The sequence below is a fragment of the Chinchilla lanigera genome, unplaced genomic scaffold (genome assembly GCF_000276665.1).
Source record: "Chinchilla lanigera isolate Chin_1 unplaced genomic scaffold, ChiLan1.0 scaffold00009, whole genome shotgun sequence".
Taxonomy (NCBI): Eukaryota; Metazoa; Chordata; class Mammalia; order Rodentia; family Chinchillidae; genus Chinchilla; species Chinchilla lanigera.
Window position 1 is genome coordinate 32,210,835 of NW_004955410.1, and position 18,783 is coordinate 32,229,617.

Genomic DNA, 18,783 nt, shown 5'->3' on the forward strand with positions numbered 1-18,783 from the left:
TCTAACTGCCCTGTAAAAGCAAACGAAATAAAAACAAAAATACATTTTTATTTTCATTGATCATATCTCCTATTTTTCCAGTTCCTCTTAAGACTCTGTCCTCCATTAATTTCCTGCTTGTACATGTTAAATTAGTGGCAATGTTTCCCTAACTTTTGATTTGAAAGTTTAATGATTTTTCAACAAGTATTCTTTTTAATGGGTTTTAGGCTGTCTGTTATTTTTCTCCAAGGGCTACTTTGGTGACATCCCAAAGACATCCCTGAGCAGCTCTCTGGTTGTGCCTGTTTCTATTTATTTGCTCTCTTTCCTCCCCCTTTCTCACTTTGTTTAGAAGGCCTTTGTCGCTGCTCTTTATCTAAAGGCAGATTCTGCTTTTGCTGTTCTCAGGCCATCCTGCACTTAGTATTGCTCTGGTGTCCATGCCGCTTCCCTATATCCCATGACTCTGAACTTGGAGTTTCTCCAGAGAACAGCTGCTGCCTCTACAGCCACCTCTTCTGTCTTTCCAGTTGTAGTTTTTCCATTGCCCCGATCCTACTTTCTCTTTCTCTTCCAGAAGTTGTTCATTTTCATGCATCATTCATGATATGCTTTCCTGTTTCCTGGCACTTCTAGGGATTTATGTTTTGTACCCCTTCTTTCTTTTCAGTGATTCTGTGGGAGGCTGGGAGATGCCCGAGAGTTAGTTCTGCTGCTGCCATCTTGGACTAGAAATGTAGATGTGATTTTGATGATGTAGCTGTAAGAAGGAGCAGAAGCCTGCATAGAGGGATGGGTATGTCAGGTCTTTGCCCTTGGTTAACTTTTCCTGCTTTTTCTTTGCTTCTCAGGTTAACTTTGTGCTTTTCATCGGCATCATTGTCATCCTTGTGCAGAAACTGCAGTCTCCAGACATGGGAGGCAATGAGTCCAGCATCTACTTGTAAGTACCATCATGTGGACGCCACAGCCATTTCTGAAAACCACATGGGCCTGCGCTTGGGTCACAAGCAAGAGAGGCTTGGGCTTTGCTGACAGGGTGACCTAGCATGGCCATTTGCAAGAGTCCTTCCTCATTAAAGTGTCTTTAAAATACAGACAGACATAGTTAAAATATAGTTGCCCTCCAGGCTTTAGCCTTTCCTGAGCACCTAACCTGCATGTCATTCCACAGAAGGGGAAAGAGACTGATTCGGCCTGTGTGACACTGGGAAAACCAAATTAGGAAACACCGTATTGCCTAGGGTCATTAGAGTCTCAGTTGTTTGGAGTTTGGATCTCTTTAGGGATTCTGCTTCTGTGGGAAGCTTATTAGCACCACAGGGTAAGCCCACGCTCTAGGCCAACATGGAAAATTTGCTCAGTGCCCACTGGAGACACAGCAAGACATCTTCCCTGGACCGAGTATTGAAAGGGGGCTTCTTTCTGTCCTCTACCTTTCCTCAGGGACAGCTCTACCTGTGCATTATCTGGTACTACATCTTCAATAACCTCTTTCCTCGACACAGAAGCATCTCCTCTGCTTGTGATTATTGGTCTCAAGGCCGACCTCTTACTGTGGAGTGCAAGGCCTTCTCCATTTTCATGGCCATTTGGTTTCTGAGGAATCTTTTGTAGTCATGGCCCTAAGAGCGTGTCCTGCCGGCTCTCTTCCAACCCTCTCTTTGTCTTGTCTTGCTTCCTCTGAAATCAGGCAGAACATCTCCTACCACACACACCCTGTGGGCCTTGTGAATGGGAGTATGACCAGTTGCGGCGTGGGCTATGGGGATGTTTCTGTTGCTGAAGAGAAAGCCTGGTGGTCCACTGTAGTTGGTTAGAGGTGCACGGCAGGAGCCATAAGTGAAGCTTCCTGGATTCTTCCAGAAGACAGCAAGTTAGAAGGAGCTGTGCTTGGTCATCACTGGGTACTGAGTCCTGTCTTCATTGGAGGCTCCAGCCTGGGGCTCACAGGGAATGAGTGGGACAGTAGGGAGATCCCAACACAGAGCTCCCGGAGCTCCTCAACTGTTCCCTTAGAGGGAGAGGTGGGAGGTACTGCTCAGATACCAAGTGCAGAGCCTTCCTGAAGGTTCCTGGGGGCATCTCTAGCGACGTATAGCTTGGCCTTTCCCTGTCTGTGTAGCCTGCGTATCTCTCCTTTTCCCTGGGGGAAATTAACCCAGAGCCTGGGTGTTCACTGGCTCTGTAATGATTACATCATCCAGGAAGACACTTTTCTTTGCTATCCATGTACTATCTTTTTTTCACATTTTTGTAAGTTTTTATCAGCCCTTGTGTCTCCTATGTAGTATAAAATTGTTGGATATAAGTTATAACGTCTTGGTGGGGCCAGCCTTTTACCACCACCCAACCTGTCCCAGAGCGATCATCCCTGCCTTCATCTCCAGGGGTCACCGAACAGGGAGCTGCCACTCCCCTCACCTCCCTGCCCAGTGTTGGAAACCATGATCTTGTGTCTGGCCTCAGTTTCTCCTTGATTTCAGATTGGCTCTTGCACTGACAGCAACTGTGTATTTGGAACTGATAGATAGCAAAATAGCCATAGTTTCACTTGAGCTCTAGCAGCCCCATCTTCTCCCCTTCCTGGAAGGATCTGTTTCTTCTTCTGAGATCCTTGAGGCCTCTTCTTTTGGGGGGATCCGCCCAGCTTCCCTTCCTTCTGCCTGTGCATGGACATATACATGGGGCCCACACTTAGCCTCAGCCTAATTACAGACACCCAGCTGAGCCCTGATCACACTTGGCCAGCTCAGACATCCTGCCCCGGGCAGCAAGAACCCCCCAGGATCTGATGGAGAAGAGTGGACCCTGGTTTTGGGTTGTCCACACGTTAGGAACCACGGAGTCCCAATAAGTCTTCCCAAGCCATCACTGAGAACCTCTTATAAATCATACATGGTTTGCACCTTTCAGTGTCAATCCAGGACATTTACAAAAACAAGTAGTTTATTTCAATAAGTTAAAAACATTTTCATCATCTCTGTGCAATCTCAATAAACCCTTCTTTTTAAAGGGGAAAAAAGATTTCTCTAAAATCTTGCTAGCTTTGAGGCTCCAAGGATGAAAAGGTTAAAAACCTGGGTGGCTGCAGTCTGAAAGGCAGGTGGGAGGGCTGAGCTGGACAGAAGGTGGGCTTGATCCTGCTGAGGTGAGCCACATGTTTGAGTTTTCCAGGGTCAAGGAGACCCTGTGGGTGAATATGGTGATAATCCCAGTGAATATTGCTGAGACACGCAGAGCACTTAAAACACTCCCAACTTCACCTGTGCACGTTTAATGTTCACAAATCCCTAGTGCAGGGGAGGTAGGTAAGCAGTTGTTACACAGAATTATGCTACAGCCCAGGGAACTAACTAGTGGCCAGGGACATGCCACGCATTGGTGGGAGGGACTGAGCGAAGCCACCGCTGCAGCATAGGCAGGCTCTGCTCTCCAAGGCTGGCCACACAACATTGCTGTCAAAAGCTACAAAATAAGGCTTTCTGGAAGAAAGTGCCCCAGGGGCCTCCTCCTGGTGTGACAGTGTCCTCAGTTTGCAGGGCTTGGAGGAGGAGCTGCTCAGAGCGGGAGGCATCTGCATGGGGAGGGGCGGGAGGTGGCCGAGGCAGGGCTTGGGGGGAAGGGAGGGTCCAAGGCTACACGCGGTCCCCTGGGGCCCCAGGCTTATGTGTTAGGCTGTAAAGCTCCTTCAGTTCTGCCCACAACAGCTGTCTGATTTTTTCCTCTGTTTCCAGAACAAATTTAAACCCGCGAGTCCCCAAGAAAGCCCGAGAGGACCCCCTGCCTGTGCCCTCAGACCAGCATTCACTCTCTTTCCTGTAGGTTGGTTCCAGCTGCTCAGATGATAAGGGTTTGTCCTCTACAAACCAAGATGGTGTTCCCTACCCAGCCTTGGAAGGAATTGGGGTGTGGGGCCCTGCAAGGGGCAGTGGTCCTGAGCTACCCCTACACCGCCCTGGTGCGCCTGGTAGAATGAGTGCTAGGCTTAGGGCTTAGTTAGCAGCCAGAGATGGAGCCATGGACTGTGTCAGGGGTCAGCATGGGCCCAGGGCCAACGTCGTCTGGGGCAGCAGACAGGACTGAATGTTCTGCAGCAAGGTAGGGTTAGCCTGCCTTTGCTTGTGGGTCCAAATTTACCACTGTGTGCAGCTCACTGGCTGCAGAAGGGAAAGGCTGAAGTTTCTGGGACAGACACCCACTATACAGAGAGAGCCTCCACTCCTCCTGTCTTGGGGTGACCCGGCTTCATTAGCAGTGGCTCTCCCTTGCAGAAGATGAGCATCAGAAGCTTCCTCTTAGACCTGGACAGGGCAGCCCCAACTGCAACCTGTGTTTAGATTTCCTCAGCCTCATGAGAGAGGAGAGCTCAAGTCTCCCAAGATCCACAGCACTATGCAAGGCAGCAGTGCAAACAGAAAGCTCAGGCTGGGGAGCTTCACCGACAGCCAGAGGCTTCCAGTTTACAGGGGTAGGCGCTCCATCTTCCACATCCAAACTGTCCCTTACACGCACCTGGGATCATCCCATCCTTGCAGTTCCTCTTAGGGGTTGGCAGCAGGCAGTTGTTGTTTTGGAGATGGAAAAACTGAGGCTCAGAGGAGGACAACACCTAAGATCACCCAACAAGTCAGTGGCCAAACAAAGCCTCGAGCCTGGGTGCCAGCTCTCCAGCTAGGACTGTTCCAGGCTGGGAGAAGGCAGAGAGAGCTGGCTCACCCTGTCCTCGCGGTGGAAGGGAGGTGGTAGTGTCAGGGAAACTCCCAGCATCTTTCTAGCCATGCTTCTGCTGGGTTGGCAGTGTTTGGAGGTACTTCCTCTGGGCTAGGCGGGGTGCACAGCATCCCAGCATCAGGAGGGCCCTGTGGTACATATTCAGCCCTGACTCCTACGTCCTGAGGACCACCAAAGGCCCAATGTTACACTGACCCCAGGAGTCATAGAAGTGAAGGAGATGGGGGTGCTGCCTGCAAAGGGCTTCCCACAGGTGTCTCAGTGTAACACTCTGCTGGGTATATCCTACGGCCACAGCCCAGCCGGCCTGCAAACAGGTGTGAGGCCATGGTGTGTGCTGGATCCCTGGCTGGTTCTGAGAATGGCTTTGATCTTCCTGCACACTCATCACAAAACCAGGCCTAGAAGGCAAGCTCTGGGGGGAGCTCACTGCAGGGTGGGCACTGTACCTGCCGCAGAGGTCTCCTGCCTTCTGATTCTGGCGGTGGCCACCATCCAGCACCCCACCCAGCACCCTTGGCTGAGTTTCTTATTCTCCCTTGATTCCAACTCGGAACGATCTCAGTAGCCTACTGAGGCTCATCTCTTCCTCTTGATAGATTTCCTTTTCCCTTTTCCCTAATTGTCCTGAGATTCCCCTGTCTCTCTCTTTCTCACGCTCCTGGCTCTGGCTGTGTTGACACAGTCTTGTTCCATTTCTTTCAGCTCATCGTCTTGCAGACATTAAAGGTCTAGGGAAAGGCAGCATTTGGGGAATAGGGCCTCTTCCCCATCCCCTGAGAGCCCTCTGGGTGTCGTCCTCCCCATTCCTCTCTGAGCAACCTTTTTCTCCCAGGCTCAGAGCCACACATCCAGCGATCTTGTCACTGAATGGTTTGTAGAAAACTCTCCAAATATCTTTCAGAATATCAGAGGAGCCCGTGTGTCCTGTAGATATATGCTGGGTCCAAGAAGGCAAGGGACAGTTTTGGAACTGAAGATATGGGGTTGTCAGGGAACAGCTGAAGCTTTGACTGCAGGGTGTGGGCCTCAGTATGGCATGTAGGTGGCCTCTTAGGCTCTTGGACCTGGTTTTTGTGGCTCACCCCAGCTGAAGTGGAAGGGTCACTGGCCATAAGGGAGAAGCGCCCACCTTTCATTCTGCCCAGGGGAAATAATAAATGTAAAGTGTAGGGTACCTGCCATCTTGCTATACCTCATTATGTTCTTTTAATTATCTAAAGAAAACACTTTTATTTGCCTATGTCTCTTTGTACTTATAAAAAACACCTCTGATATTCTTGAGGGCACATGAAGAATTCTCTGACCCCTGCATATCTCTGTGGCTTCTTGAGCATTGGCTGGCTTGTGCATTCGTTCATGGCTCTTGTTAAAATTCAGATTCTGAGCAGGTGATAGTTTGGGTGGTAGCTGAGACTTTTTTTTTAAATTTTTGCCGTGTTGGGGATTGAACCCAGGGCTTTTGCACTGAGTAACATCCCCAGTCCTTTAAATTTTTTTAATCTTTATTTTGGGACAAAGTCTTGCCATATAAGTTGCTAAGTTTCCCAGCCTGGGCTTGAACTTGTGATCCTCCTGCCTGAGTTTTCCAAAGTGCTGGGATTACAGGTGTGACCACCATGCCTAACTTAGAGTCTATATTTCTAAGAAGTGCTCAGGGAGTCCTCCTGCTGCTGCTCTGGGGCCACTCTGAGTAGCCAAGCATCAGACCACAGCACACATTTCTCTTCTGCAAAGTAGGCCCACAGTGCTTGTCTCATGGGCTGTGTGAATGGAAAGAAGCCTTTGATTAAATGAGAACCACAAACTGGAGGGGTGCAGACGCTGGCCAGGATGCTGAGGGTCTAATCTCCCTTGCACATCTGCTTCACTGACATCTGATCCTCTCCAGATGTATCCATCCTCCAGCCAGAGTTAAGTGGTACCTGAGAAGGGTTGGTAAAAGAGAAACTCCTGCAGTCTAAGATGCCGCAGCTCTTACTCACCCCTGAAAGGTGTCAAGCATGCGCAGGACCACTAAGGGTCAGTAGAGGAGGGAGTCAGCCTGAGGTTTCTGTTAGGTTAGGGCTGCCCTCTCCATGTCCAGAAGAATGTGGAGCTAGACTTGTTGCTAGGTCCACCTCCTTAAGGTGACTAGTTTCTGCAGGGCAGGTCAATGCCCAAATGGTGCTCTCTCGGCCCTCAGCTTCTGCCCTTGAGCTTTGATCCAGGCAAGCCCAGCCTGGTGCAGTAGCCCTTTCCACAGGGATACACATGCCCGTGTCCCTGTGCCCAGTATGGTCACTACCAGCTACATGCAGCCATGAACCCTTAGGATGTGGTAGAGCAACTGAGGAAGAAGAATTTAGTTTGATTTAATTTGAATTTGCATTGCCACATTTGGGTTGTGGCTATCATGGGATACTGCAGGTCTAGGCTACATAATAATATAGTCAGTCCAGCTTAACCCCTGCTCCCCCTGTGTGCACTGACACAGTGAGAAGAATGCCTGGGAGGGAGGAGAGAGGGGTAGAGGGGACAACCAGAGGACAACTGAGGGACCTTGACAACCAAGGCCAGAACTCTGATATGCCAGCACCATGCGAGGTCCATAGAGTGAATTTCCAGCTGTTTGTCTCACTGAGTGACCTCTGGTGAGTCCACATCCTGAGCTTGGGGCTGACCCTAGGGATGGCCTCAGGCTCCTTGCTCAAGGTCCACTTTCGAAACACACATTCCGCTCCAAACTCTCTCACTTACCAATGGTCCCAGTGCAAATGCTTCTATGTGTGTGTGCAACCATGCACACACTTGTGCACGTCTAAGTGTGATTTCTTTGTCCAGAGCTGACCATGTCTTAGCCCTCAGCTTCTTCCTCCTCTACATGACTACCCTGGCCCTGCCTCCCCGCCCCTACTCCTCTGCCCACCCTCAGTTTCTTCCTTGCCCGAGGCCCCCAGCTGACAGAAGTGCTAATCTTGTCACACCCAGCAGCTGCGTGCAGAAATGCTACTGCAAGCCACAGCGGGCTCAGCAGCACTCTTGCAAGATGTCAGAACTGTCCACCATTACTCTGTAAGTGTGCGTGTGTGTGGCCGTGGCTGTGGTCGGGTGTCCTGGAGGGGAGGGGGACGCATGTTGTCGCCACCGCTGCCACTGGCTTAAGCTTGTGTCCTGCCGGGCTGGAGGACGTGGAGCACCAACCTGTGCCTCCTGGCCCGCCCCCGCCCCATGGCTGTTGCATGCTGAGGTCCCAGTGTCTTGTGAGTTCTCTGCAGTCCTTTGGTCCTGGGGTGGGAGGGGAGCGCGCAAGGATGGAGCTGCAATCATTGCAGGAGCATCCTGGGGATTGCCCTGTGCTGAGGAAGCCGCTGTGCAGTCTTTGTCAGTGCTGCCTGGTGTGCAGCCCTCTCCAAATTCCTGACTTCTCTGGGCTTTGATCTCTGCAACTACAAAATTATTTCTGAAAACATAGACCTTGGTTTCATAGAGACTGTCCCTTGCACAAGGCAGGGGACCTCACTCCTTTTGCAGAACACTGTATGTGTGAGCTGGTAGCCACAGTGACCCTATGAGTTGGGTCCTTGTATTGCTCCCATTTTACAGATGAGCAAACTGAAGCACAGAGAGACAAAGTGACTTCCTCCAGGCCACATAATTGGCAGGGCACAGATTTGAACCCAGAGAGTCCTTAACACCATGCCCCAAGTCGTATCTGACTAAAACACTGGCCTCCATTTGGGCATTCATGTTGAGTGGGGAAATGCCTCCCTGGGCAGCCCCCTGGGCACCTGTGATCACTGGAAGCTCTTCTTGGCATTTCAGGACTCTTCTTCCCTGGGATGGGCCTTGGGGAGGAGGATGGAGGCCTCGGCCCAGTGTCGCTGTCTCTCTAGGCTAATCAGATGGTACAGTGAGGTGCACATCCTATGGTCCCATGCCAAGACGCACGCAGCTCAGGACTGCACAAGTTCCAACTCTGGGGCTCCAGAGATCTTATTCATCCCCTGTCCTGTCTGCCAAAGAGGACTCTGAGTGCCTGAGTCTCCTGAAGTACCTGACCATGCCAGGGTTGCTGCAGGGCTGCTGGGGGGTGGCACCCCAGGACTAGTCCACAAGCCATGCTCAGTGGGGTCACCACGTAATCCTGTGGCTAGAAGGGTCTTGACTCTGTGCCTGGAAGGTCACTGTTTCTTATACCCTGGACCTGACCTGTCCAACACCACTGTGAAAACTGGAAAGGTTTGATACCTTGAGTTCCAGGACCCTATTTGGGATACAAGGACAAATATCCAGAGAGTCCTTCTGTAGGAGGTGAGGTAAGAGGGAGGAAGGCAAGTTCCCCAGGCTGATTCCGGGGAACCCCTCGAGTGTGTGCTAAAGTCAGTCCCCAGGTAAGACTGTGGCAGAGCCCCCAGCATGGCAAGGTGTGCTCACGGTTGGCCACTTTGCTCTTCTGTGCCATCTCGATACTCCCGGCTGCCTTCTGTTGCCAGGTCCTGAGCACACACACCAGCAGGACCTGGCATCCAGGAGGTGTTCTGGTTGGAGGACTCCAGGTGCTTGTGCCTGTGTGATCCACTTACTCCTTCATGGCAGGCATTTCCAGTGTCGGCTCTGTGTCCAGATGTGCTTGCTGTGGGACGTAACCGAGATAAACAAGGGGCTGCCCAGCGTTAGAGGCCGTAGTCAGAAACAGACCAGAGGAAAGCTGAAAGGATGGCCCACCGAGGCTCAGAGGAGGGGCTTACTCAGCTCCTCTTGGCTCTACTCTGGTCCACGGACCCCAGGGCCTGCACAAGGGTGAGAAGTGAGCAGTGAGCAAGGAGGGGACAGGTGGGCTCCCCACATGCCAGGCCCACTCCTTTCTGGACTGAGCTCCCCCAACTGAAATCTCTCCAGGCTCCTCCTTCCTCCGTGTCTTCTTCCCTTCTCTTCATCCCGCCTCATCCTCTCTTCTAGACGCTAGGATGTCAAGGCTGGCTTTTCTAGACATCTGGACCTCTCACACTGTAGAATGTTCTCTCCCAGAAAGGCCAGGTTTGGGGAGTGAGGGACACCCTGTGTAGTGGCCTCCAATCCAACAGCCACCCTGAAACCCCCCGCCCGCTTGGGCAGAGCCAGCTCTGCCGGGAGAAGGTGAAACGGATGCTCTGGAAGAGCTGGGCTGGGCACAGCAGGGTGAGGCTGGATTCTGGGGAAGGCCCTTGGGAAGCCAGTGTGTTAGGGTGGGCAGAGATAGGGCCCAACCCTGAGAAAGCCCCTGCAGAGCCCCCTCCAGCAGAGCAACAACCAAAAGGGCGCTGGCCCCTGATGCCCTCAGCACAAGCCACCATGTCCCTGCACCCTCAGGACAGGGCCCAGCCCTGTTGGCCTAGGAGTGTGGGGAGAGCTGTCCACAGGAGGCCTGGTGGGGTTCCCTTCCTGCCCCACCCCAGAGCAGATCTCCTTCTTTTCCTTTGGCTTGGTTTCCTGGGTGACAGCTTCCTTCTGCCTGGGTGGAGGTTTGGGCGCAGTGTCAGGAAGCTCTTCCTGGGACCCCTCGAAGTTTCCCTCTGTGGCCCACACGGTGCTGTCCCTCCCCAGCTGTCCTCACACCTCCTGTTGCTCTCCGTGGGCGTCCCCAGCTAGACTCATACTCAGAAAACCACTGTCTCTGCAGCACCTGGGGGCAGCTCTGTTGGGGCATGTAGAGTTTCCTTTGGGGCGGGGAAAGCTTTGATTTGCTTCAAGCCTCCTGAATCCTATCCAGTGTTTTTCCCTGACTGTCTTCTCTGAGGGGTTAGCACATCACACAGGAGTCCTTGTGAACTGCACGTACATTTTTGGTGGCTCTGCAGGACACTGAATGGGTGCCCTGCAGATTCGGAGGGTGCCCCTCATCTCCTAGGGCGCCCTGGAAGCCAGCTGAGAATGCTGAGCAGGGGCTGCTGTCAGGGTGTCTGGAGGGAGTGAGGCTGGGAGTGCTTTCTCTGCTTGGAGGCACTGCTCTCAAGCCCTGGCAGCCCCCGGAGCAGATGCCGTGTTTTCTCCCACAGACGGCTGGCCCGGTCCACGCTGCTGCTCATCCCCTTGTTCGGAATCCACTACACGGTGTTCGCCTTCTCCCCAGAGAACGTCAGCAAGAGGGAGAGACTCGTGTTTGAGCTGGGGCTGGGCTCCTTCCAGGTAGGCACGGCACATGCAGGGCAGAGCTCTCCAGGAGCCAGGGCCTGGCCTCTGACCTGCTGGTGGCTCTCGAACATCTTTAACCCTGGCTCTGGGCCTCAGTGTTTCTGTCTGTGAAATGAGCACCAGAATAGAACCGTGCTGGGAGACCTCTGTCTGCTGCTGTGAGGAGACACATGAGTGTCTGGCTGTCGCTGTGTCTGGGGATCCTGGGCCAGGCCCCCTTGGGTGATCTGTGGTGCCAGCTCCTCAGTAGCCTGGCCTTCAGTGTGTGATGGTGTTGAGAGCCCAGCGTGTCCACATCGAGACTTCAGCCTGCTGGACCTCGCCCCTCCCGAGGGCTGGAGTTCTGTCTCACCTGGGTTGGGGTCCCCGGCACAGGATCCCAGCGTGGGACCTGGCCGAGCTGAACGACAGGGCAGGTGCACACGCCAGGGAGCAAGGGGCTGAGAGGAGCGAGAGAGGAGGGAGCCAGCGGGGCTTTAAGCAAGCGAGTGAACCACAGCAGGAAGTGCACAGATGGAAGGAGCAGTGGGCCCTGAAGGGAACCCCGGCTCCCTGGTGTCCTCTCCTAAGCGGCCTGCTCAACTTAGCGTGAGAGCTGATGGTCAGGAGGTTACTCTGCATCTGACTTGCAGCTCTCCCTGCCCCCACTTCAATCCAAGGCCTTTTTACCTGGTTCAGGTGCTTAGCCTGGTGAGGCTGGGAGTTTCAGAGCCAGTGTTCTGACGGAGAACCAGAGCCCAGGGCTTCGGTGAGGTGCTTGCCGGGGCCACCCAGCCAGCATTCCTCACACACTCGCACAGCGCAGACAGCCGAGCTCAGGCTCTGGGGAATGGCTTGGCAGAGCTCTGGAAAATGTGCTTGTTCCAGTGTGCACATGCAGCCGCTAAATTCCCACTCTGTGCCAAGTGCTCACTCCACATAGCGTGTGCAGGAATGTGCAGCCCGGGGGAAATGGGGGTAGCTATGGAAGATGAAAGTCTGCTTTGTCCTGGAGGCATCCTGCCCTCAGCAGCCTATAGACTAGTGGGAGGGCTCAGAGGAAATTCTAGAACATTCCAAGAAGCCTTCCTATTGAAAATAGGATGGAGTTGGCCTTTGACAGTTGGAAGAAGTGGACCAAGGTGTATCCAAAGCCAGGGTGTACTGGTGGGGGCTGACTCACCAGAAACCCAGCTTCACAGGTGTGCCAATCTTGATGGGGCAGAGCAGCAACATGTGTCCATTCATACTCCACATCCCTGGGCAGTGCCCTAGTTCAGGACATGTATTTTTGTGCTTTCTGGTGTCATCCTCAACTCCTGTTCTTCCCACATGCCCAGGCACACAGCATGCAGGACGTCCTTTGCCAGTGTGCTCAGATTTGCCTTTTCTCTCTCCCCAGGGCTTTGTGGTGGCTATTCTCTACTGTTTCCTGAACGGGGAGGTAAGACTGTGGTCCTCCAGCTCATTGGCAGCAGAGGTGGGGCTTGCTGGGGTGTATCGCCCTGAGGAAGGCATTGCCAAGCTTGGGGTACTGACAGCAGAGGGCTGGTTATGCATCTGCCGGTGTCATGTGGTGCCAGGATCTCCTGACTGCCTCTGCCTGTGCTGGACTCTCTTCCACTGTGCAGCTGAGGCCAAGCCTCAAGCAGCGCAGAACTCTACCAGCAAAGGCACCTGCTCTGCTGCACACAGAGCTCCCAGAGAGTGCTGTCTCCATGAGCCATGCCTCAGGCAGCAGGAAGTGACAGTGAGGAAAGGGGAACAGGCAGAGCTGTCTGTGGGTCAGGAGGTGCCATGGGCAGGACTGCCGGGCTGAGGCTGCCCAGTGCTCAGTGCTGTAGCCAGCAGCACTGCCCGGCCCAAATGTGTCTCTGGCAGAGCAGAGACTGTGAGGATCTGGACGAGACCTCAGGGAAAGACCTGGAACCTTCCTATAATGTTCCATTTCTAGAGCTATAGCTTTGGGCTCTTCTTCAGCCTGTGGAGGTGCTCTAGAATGCAGGTGCTGGGGCAGGGGCAGGGGCTCGATGGATGGCCTGGGCTTGGGGAGTGACAAGAGTAAGGACACTCAGGTTTTTGTTGCGTGACTGTGATCTCAGTAGTCGTCTCTCTTTTTTGCATCTGAGAAATAAGCTAGGGCTTGGTGATCATTAGGACAACCTGCATACAGCAAGGACTGTTTTTAGGACAAATGATGAGAGGCAGAAAGGGCCCTCCATGAGGGGCTGGGCGGGCTGAGAGGTAGGAGTGTGTGTAGCTTGTCAAGAGCCTGCAGTGGAGGTGGGAGCTAGAAGTGGGGAGAGCGATTGGGGCTTTGTTTCCAGTGGTTGGCTATGGAGCAGATAGGGGCTGAGGTTCACTTGGCATGGCCCCCGCTCACCAAGCTAAGAACCATGCAGTTATGTGTTTGCCCAGAGAGGAATTATCTCGTGGATCTCAACCCTGACTACACGTTGGAATCATCTAGAAAGTTTCAAAGTCTATGGACATCTGGGTCTTACCCAGATACATGGATGTAATGTGGTCTGGGCATGTGGTCATGTTCATGTGGTCTGGGCATTGGGAATGTTTAAAGCTCCCCAGGTGATTCTAAGTGCAGCTTATTGTTAATGGTCAGTGAGAAGAGGAGTCTTCACCCTGACCCCTGTGCCTTGAGGGGCTGCTTGTTGAAGAAGCCAGTGAGATGCCCTGCACTAACCTCTGAATGGCTCAGAGACAGTAGGGAGCCACCTGTCCATAGACCTTGCTCACACGGTGACTTGAGAACAGCTGTAAATTGCAGCTGGGGAGGAGAAAGGCACGGAAGGGGCAGTGGCATGGCAGTGGGAAGGTATTAGGCCAGGTAGGGCTGATAACTAGAGAGGATGTCCACCCAGAAATCACAGCCCAGTTGTTCCCCGCAGGTGCAGGCAGAGATCAAGCGGAAATGGCGGAGCTGGAAGGTGAACCGCTACTTCACCATGGACTTCAAGCACCGGCACCCGTCCCTGGCCAGCAGTGGGGTGAATGGGGGCACCCAGCTCTCCATCCTGAGCAAGAGCAGCTCCCAGCTTCGCATGTCCACCCTTCCAGCTGACAACCTGGCCACCTGAGCCCTCTCCCTTGTCCTCTCCTGCCGCACAGGCTGGGGCTGCAGGCAGGTGTCTGCAGCGCATGTTTGAGCCTCTTCCCTCCCCTTGGGCAGGCCCTGGCTGGAGCTTGGCTCCTCCCCAAGGGAGAGAAGGAGGCAAGGCACAATCTGCTACTGCCCCTCCTATTTTGGTACTGGCCCCACCCACCACGGTTCCCTGGGCCCTGATTTGACAGTGTAAATAACCCTCAAATTTGGAAGTCTGTCCCATCCTTGCTTCTCTCACCTCAGCCAGGCCCCACCTGCACCCCACTGTCTGGCCAGCCTTGGTGATGGCCTGCCCCCAGGCAAGAGGCCTTGTGAGCTGAGGCTGGAGAGACCCTCCTCTGGAGAGGCTGGGGTAGGACCTGCCCCAACAGCCCCATCGTGTCTGACTTCAGATGTGGGCCCTCCTCAAGCCTGGGCCCAGCATCAGTGTCTAGGGGTCTAGCTCCTGGTGCCAGCACGGTGGGACAGCCCCAGGGCTTTTTCAGTCAGAGACTTCAGTTGTGGGGTAAGGGCTGAGGGTCAAGGAAAGTTCTGGTGCTTTTCATTTGATCCAAGAAGAACTGAGAGCCAGAAATGCGGGTACAATTGGGAAGGAGGTGGAAGAGTTGGGAGACCCGTGGAAGACCTTCACCATCTCTGATATTCTACCCCTGACTCAAGATGGGCATGGTTCACTTGGTAGCTACCCTTCTACCCCACCTGTCCCTGGGGATACCCCAGAGAAGCTGCTCTCCAATGACCCCTACCGTGGAGAGTCTCTGTAAGTCCCTGCCCCCATTTCCCCTCGAGTCAAAGCCATGTCTAGAATGAACCAGCTGCCTTCCTGTGATGTCAGCGTGTCCTCAAGCACCTTGCATCTCCATGTGCCCAAGTCCCCATCCCGGGGTCCGCCCACCCTCCACCCTCACGGATGATGGCCCCAGATGCCAGATCTTCAGGCCTGGACTCAGCTACTGAACTCTCTTAGAGACCTCTGCAAAGACTTCTTTGGGTGCCCTGGGCATTAGATCCCAGCAGGCTGCTAGAATGTCCTGAGGGGATGACATACCCACCATATTCATTAGCAGAAGCTACTGATGGTGGAGCAGCTACTCCCCAATGCCTATCCTGGCTCCCAGCTGCAAGTTGCACAACCATGGCCAGGCACAACCAGGCTCTAGAATGTAGAGAAAGTGCTGGGTGCCATGGGCCCCAGTTCATTCCACAAATTCTTGGTCTTGTTCGTGTTTGTGTGTTTGAGGACTTGCTTCATGATCCTATTGTGGAATGCCTTGGAAGTTTGGTTGAGGGTGATTTGGCTTTGCTCAGTTTCATAAAGAGGAAGGAGCCCTGGGACTTGAGATGTTTTTCTGGGAAAGGCCTGCAGATTGAGTGGATAGGACTCTTGTTTCTATGAATAGAGATGAGTCCTGTGTCTTTGGCAGTGCAGTCAGCCCCTAGGTCTTTGGTAAAGCCAGAGGGAAAAAGGCCCTGATGCTCCTTTCCAAGCACGTGTAGTGACTTTGGTCACAGGTGTGCAGTGGCCTTTCCATCCTGCACCTGACCTTCTCATCCCCTCACCTGCCCTGGGAGCCAGGTGTATTACACAAGCAAGTATCTGCTGATCACCTGCACTTGAGATGCTGCTTGGAAGGAGCTGTTGCCTAGGATTCAGAGACCTAGAGTCTGCCTCAGTTTGGTTTAGAATACTGTGATTATGGACATGATGCTTGTGAAGTGAGGTGGCTTCTGCTCCTTCTCCAGGCTCTGTACTTGAGCAGCCCTCCAGTGCATAACTAAGGCAGGTAGATGAGCGTGCATCAGTGTATCATCTGAGGTTTATGTGTATGTATGTGTGTAGATAAAGTGGGGAATACTGCTTATGTTCCCATTCTTAGAAACCAGATGCCTTTCCCTTCTATTTGGACACTACAGTAGTAGCTGGCATCCTGGAGGGCAGGCTCAGGCCATGGATACTTGAACAGGTATCTTGGCATGATGTGGTGACTCATTGCTCTCTACCTGGCTGGGGCAGGTGCCATGACTGGTATCCTAGATCCAAGGAGTCCCGTGGCTGTGGACCCCTTCATTTGCCATCACCCCACCAGCAGGTCTGCTTCACTGTGGAAGAAGAAACTGTGACTTTATATGTACATCATCGCCAAGCAGCAAAAAGAAAATCTACCCTGAGTCTCACATCCTGAACTGTTCCCTGAGCCCTGGACCTGAATCTTCCTAGTGGTTCAAGTTCCTATTGGTTATTTCTCTGTCTGAATGCTCTTTGTCAGTTTTGTGAGCAGATGTATGCTAGGTACTCTGAAGGTCCTAGGAGATTCTGGTTTTCAAGGTCACAATGCTCTAGGGGAACAATGTCAGGTGTGGGCAAAACCTTTCCCTCTCTGACCCACTGTTTTCAAATCTACAATGGGCAATAAGACTAGAGGATTTGTATATAGCCAGTGCATCCCCTAGAATTCCCTATGTAAACACCAGCTACCCCTTTGGAATGAGCCCTGGGAAAGACTGCAGTAATTGCTTTGAGCAAGAAAGGGTAAGAAACTGCTATGTGAAGAGGGCTTCAGACATTTGGCAAAGGTAATTCTGGAGAGAAGTAGGAGGCTTGTTCCTGGGAAGGTGCTTGTTCTATGTAATCCTAAAGGACAGACCCCACCCTCACAGGAGACTGACTTCTCCTTGGGATAACGAGGTAGATAGCTTCCCGTCATGACTGCCCGGCCATAGGTTGGCAGGCAGTGTGTGGAGAGAGTCTCTCATCCTGAGGGAAGTGGGGTTGTAAGTCAGGGAAGCTGAGGCTTCTGGGGAGCCAATGGAGGGTCAGAAAGTGGGATTTAGGAGGTTCAGCCCTCTTGTGGCCCCAGCACTGTGAGCCTCACGACTCCAAACTTGAGGCCAGACTGTATTCCCCATGGGCAGCACTGTGAGCCTTCTTGACATGTCCAGTGGCCACAGCAATTCCTCCTCTAGCCCCATCTTCCCTGAACTGGGTTCTTGGGCAGTAGAATAAGGGAGCTCAAGCTGGGCCCAAAGCTGGAAATTTACCTGTGTCTGTGGACACTCACCAAAGCCTCAGCCTCTGGATGTGCCCCTCTCTTCTGTGAGGAAAGACTGGAAGAGGCTCTGTCTTTAATTCTTTGAGTACCCTTACCTCCTTCAGGCCCACTCCAGAGAGAAAAGCAGTGAGTACTTTGTCATCATCAACTCCCACTTGAGCCCAAGAAACTTGGAAACTGGCTGGAAAAGCCCGAGCAAAGAGCAGGGGACTTGGACTTATCCCAGCTTTGCCACCTACCTGCTGTTTGATCTGGACTCATCCCTCTTACATCTCTGGGGAGACTCACAAAATACTAGAGCTGGGAGAAACAGAAATCTTCGGATCAGACCTCCTCCTTGGGCTGATAAGGAAACCCAGAGGAATCCAGCAAAATGCTGGGTGAGGAAAGGGCCCCACCAATAGGTGCCCAGCCCTTTACAGGACGAGAGTATGACATTGACCATCAGCATCCGTAGAATTAACACTCCTCCTTGTGCAGAAGGCAGACTCTGACTATGGAAAGTTGTCAGGACTCCAGACTGCAGGAGAAGTAATGGAGTCAGCATGCTGTGGGAAAACCTGTTCTCTAACCTGGGCTTCACCACCTGCTCGGTGACCCCAGGCTTACCCTCTCCTGCCACCTGTCTCCCAGCCTAACAAGTGGGGAGGACATGATTGCATCACTGGTCCTGCAGGCCAACATGAGGTTGAAGCTCAGAAGCAAAGTTTGGAAGCAACACAGATGTGGGCTCATTCCTGGGCAAGGGCCCCCTGAAAGGGACTCCATGCTGTTTGCTGTTTGTCTACTTCTTTGAGCCCTTCTGAATGAAATGTTACTCCACTTGTAAAACCACCAGCATTGGGGGTAAGGGGCTGGCCAGAGGGCTCTGGTGGACAGAGTTCAGCACTATCTCCATCAGTTTGCTTTCAAGATGAGGATGGAGAGAGTTTCGAGTGGGTGCTGTGAGCATTGCCATGCCACCTTCCTGGGAATCCTGCAAGGACTTGGGACCTGCCTCAAATGGGCTGCATGCCCATTCCTCCTGCTTTCTCCAAACTCCGAGTCCTGGGATGTGTCTGCCTTTGACCATGTGTGTCTTGTCTGATGTCTGTCTTTTGTGGCTTTGCACCTGTCAGGCTGGAGTGGTTGGTGCAGCCCCTGGCATCCCAGATGTGGCTCCTGGCTCATTCACGGGAGCCGGGCCACCTGGGTTTCATCTCCCACAATAAAGATGAGTCCCCCAAGACCTTACTGCCCCTGCTTCCACCACTAATGCTGTGCTCACAACCTTGTCCAGGATTTTAAGAATGTCAAATTGCTATAGCTGACTCAATAAATGTCTTACCATTTTTCCTGGTGGCTGTAAACTGGTGAAAGTGGAAGGCAGGGGAGGAATAGAGGCAGTAGGAATGGGGTCTTCCCCAGAGTCTGATCATTCCAAAGTAGTCCCATTTGTAAGGTTTTGTGGCTTTTTGAATTGCAAGGGATAGGTATTTGAATGGGTTCAAGTGGGCAGGGAAAGGGCTTGAAAAGGCAAAGGTGAAGTCTTGGCTTCTGAAGGATCTTCATGCACCTTGAACGGAATCAGGAACACTCGAAAGTCTTGAGTGCCTGGAAATGGAGCAACTCATCCTACAGTCTACCCTGTAGTCTGCAGTGCCTCGTGACTTTCATGTTGTTCTATGGGAGTGGCACCAGGTACCCCCAAAGCTCACCTGCAGGGCACATTTTGTCCCAAGGAGCCCCAGGTGCATCCCTGATTGCCAGAGTCCCATCAGCTAA

The 18,783-nt window shown here is 52.8% G+C and overlaps 1 protein-coding gene across 2 annotated transcripts in view; it reads left to right on the forward strand.

The window, feature by feature from the left end:
• Positions 1–18,353, forward strand: part of Adcyap1r1 (adenylate cyclase activating polypeptide 1 (pituitary) receptor type I) — a gene marked incomplete in the record, with an annotated part of 52,505 nt that extends 34,152 nt beyond the window's left edge. Inside the window, 6 exon segments of one of the 2 annotated variants that reach the window (XM_013510664.1) lie at positions 834–925; positions 3,720–3,803; positions 7,690–7,770; positions 10,734–10,863; positions 12,251–12,292; positions 13,755–18,353. In XM_013510664.1, the coding sequence (XP_013366118.1) occupies positions 834–925; positions 3,720–3,803; positions 7,690–7,770; positions 10,734–10,863; positions 12,251–12,292; positions 13,755–13,943 (618 nt within the window). 2 annotated transcript variants of the gene reach the window in all.
• Between the last annotated feature and the right edge of the window lie 430 nt (positions 18,354–18,783).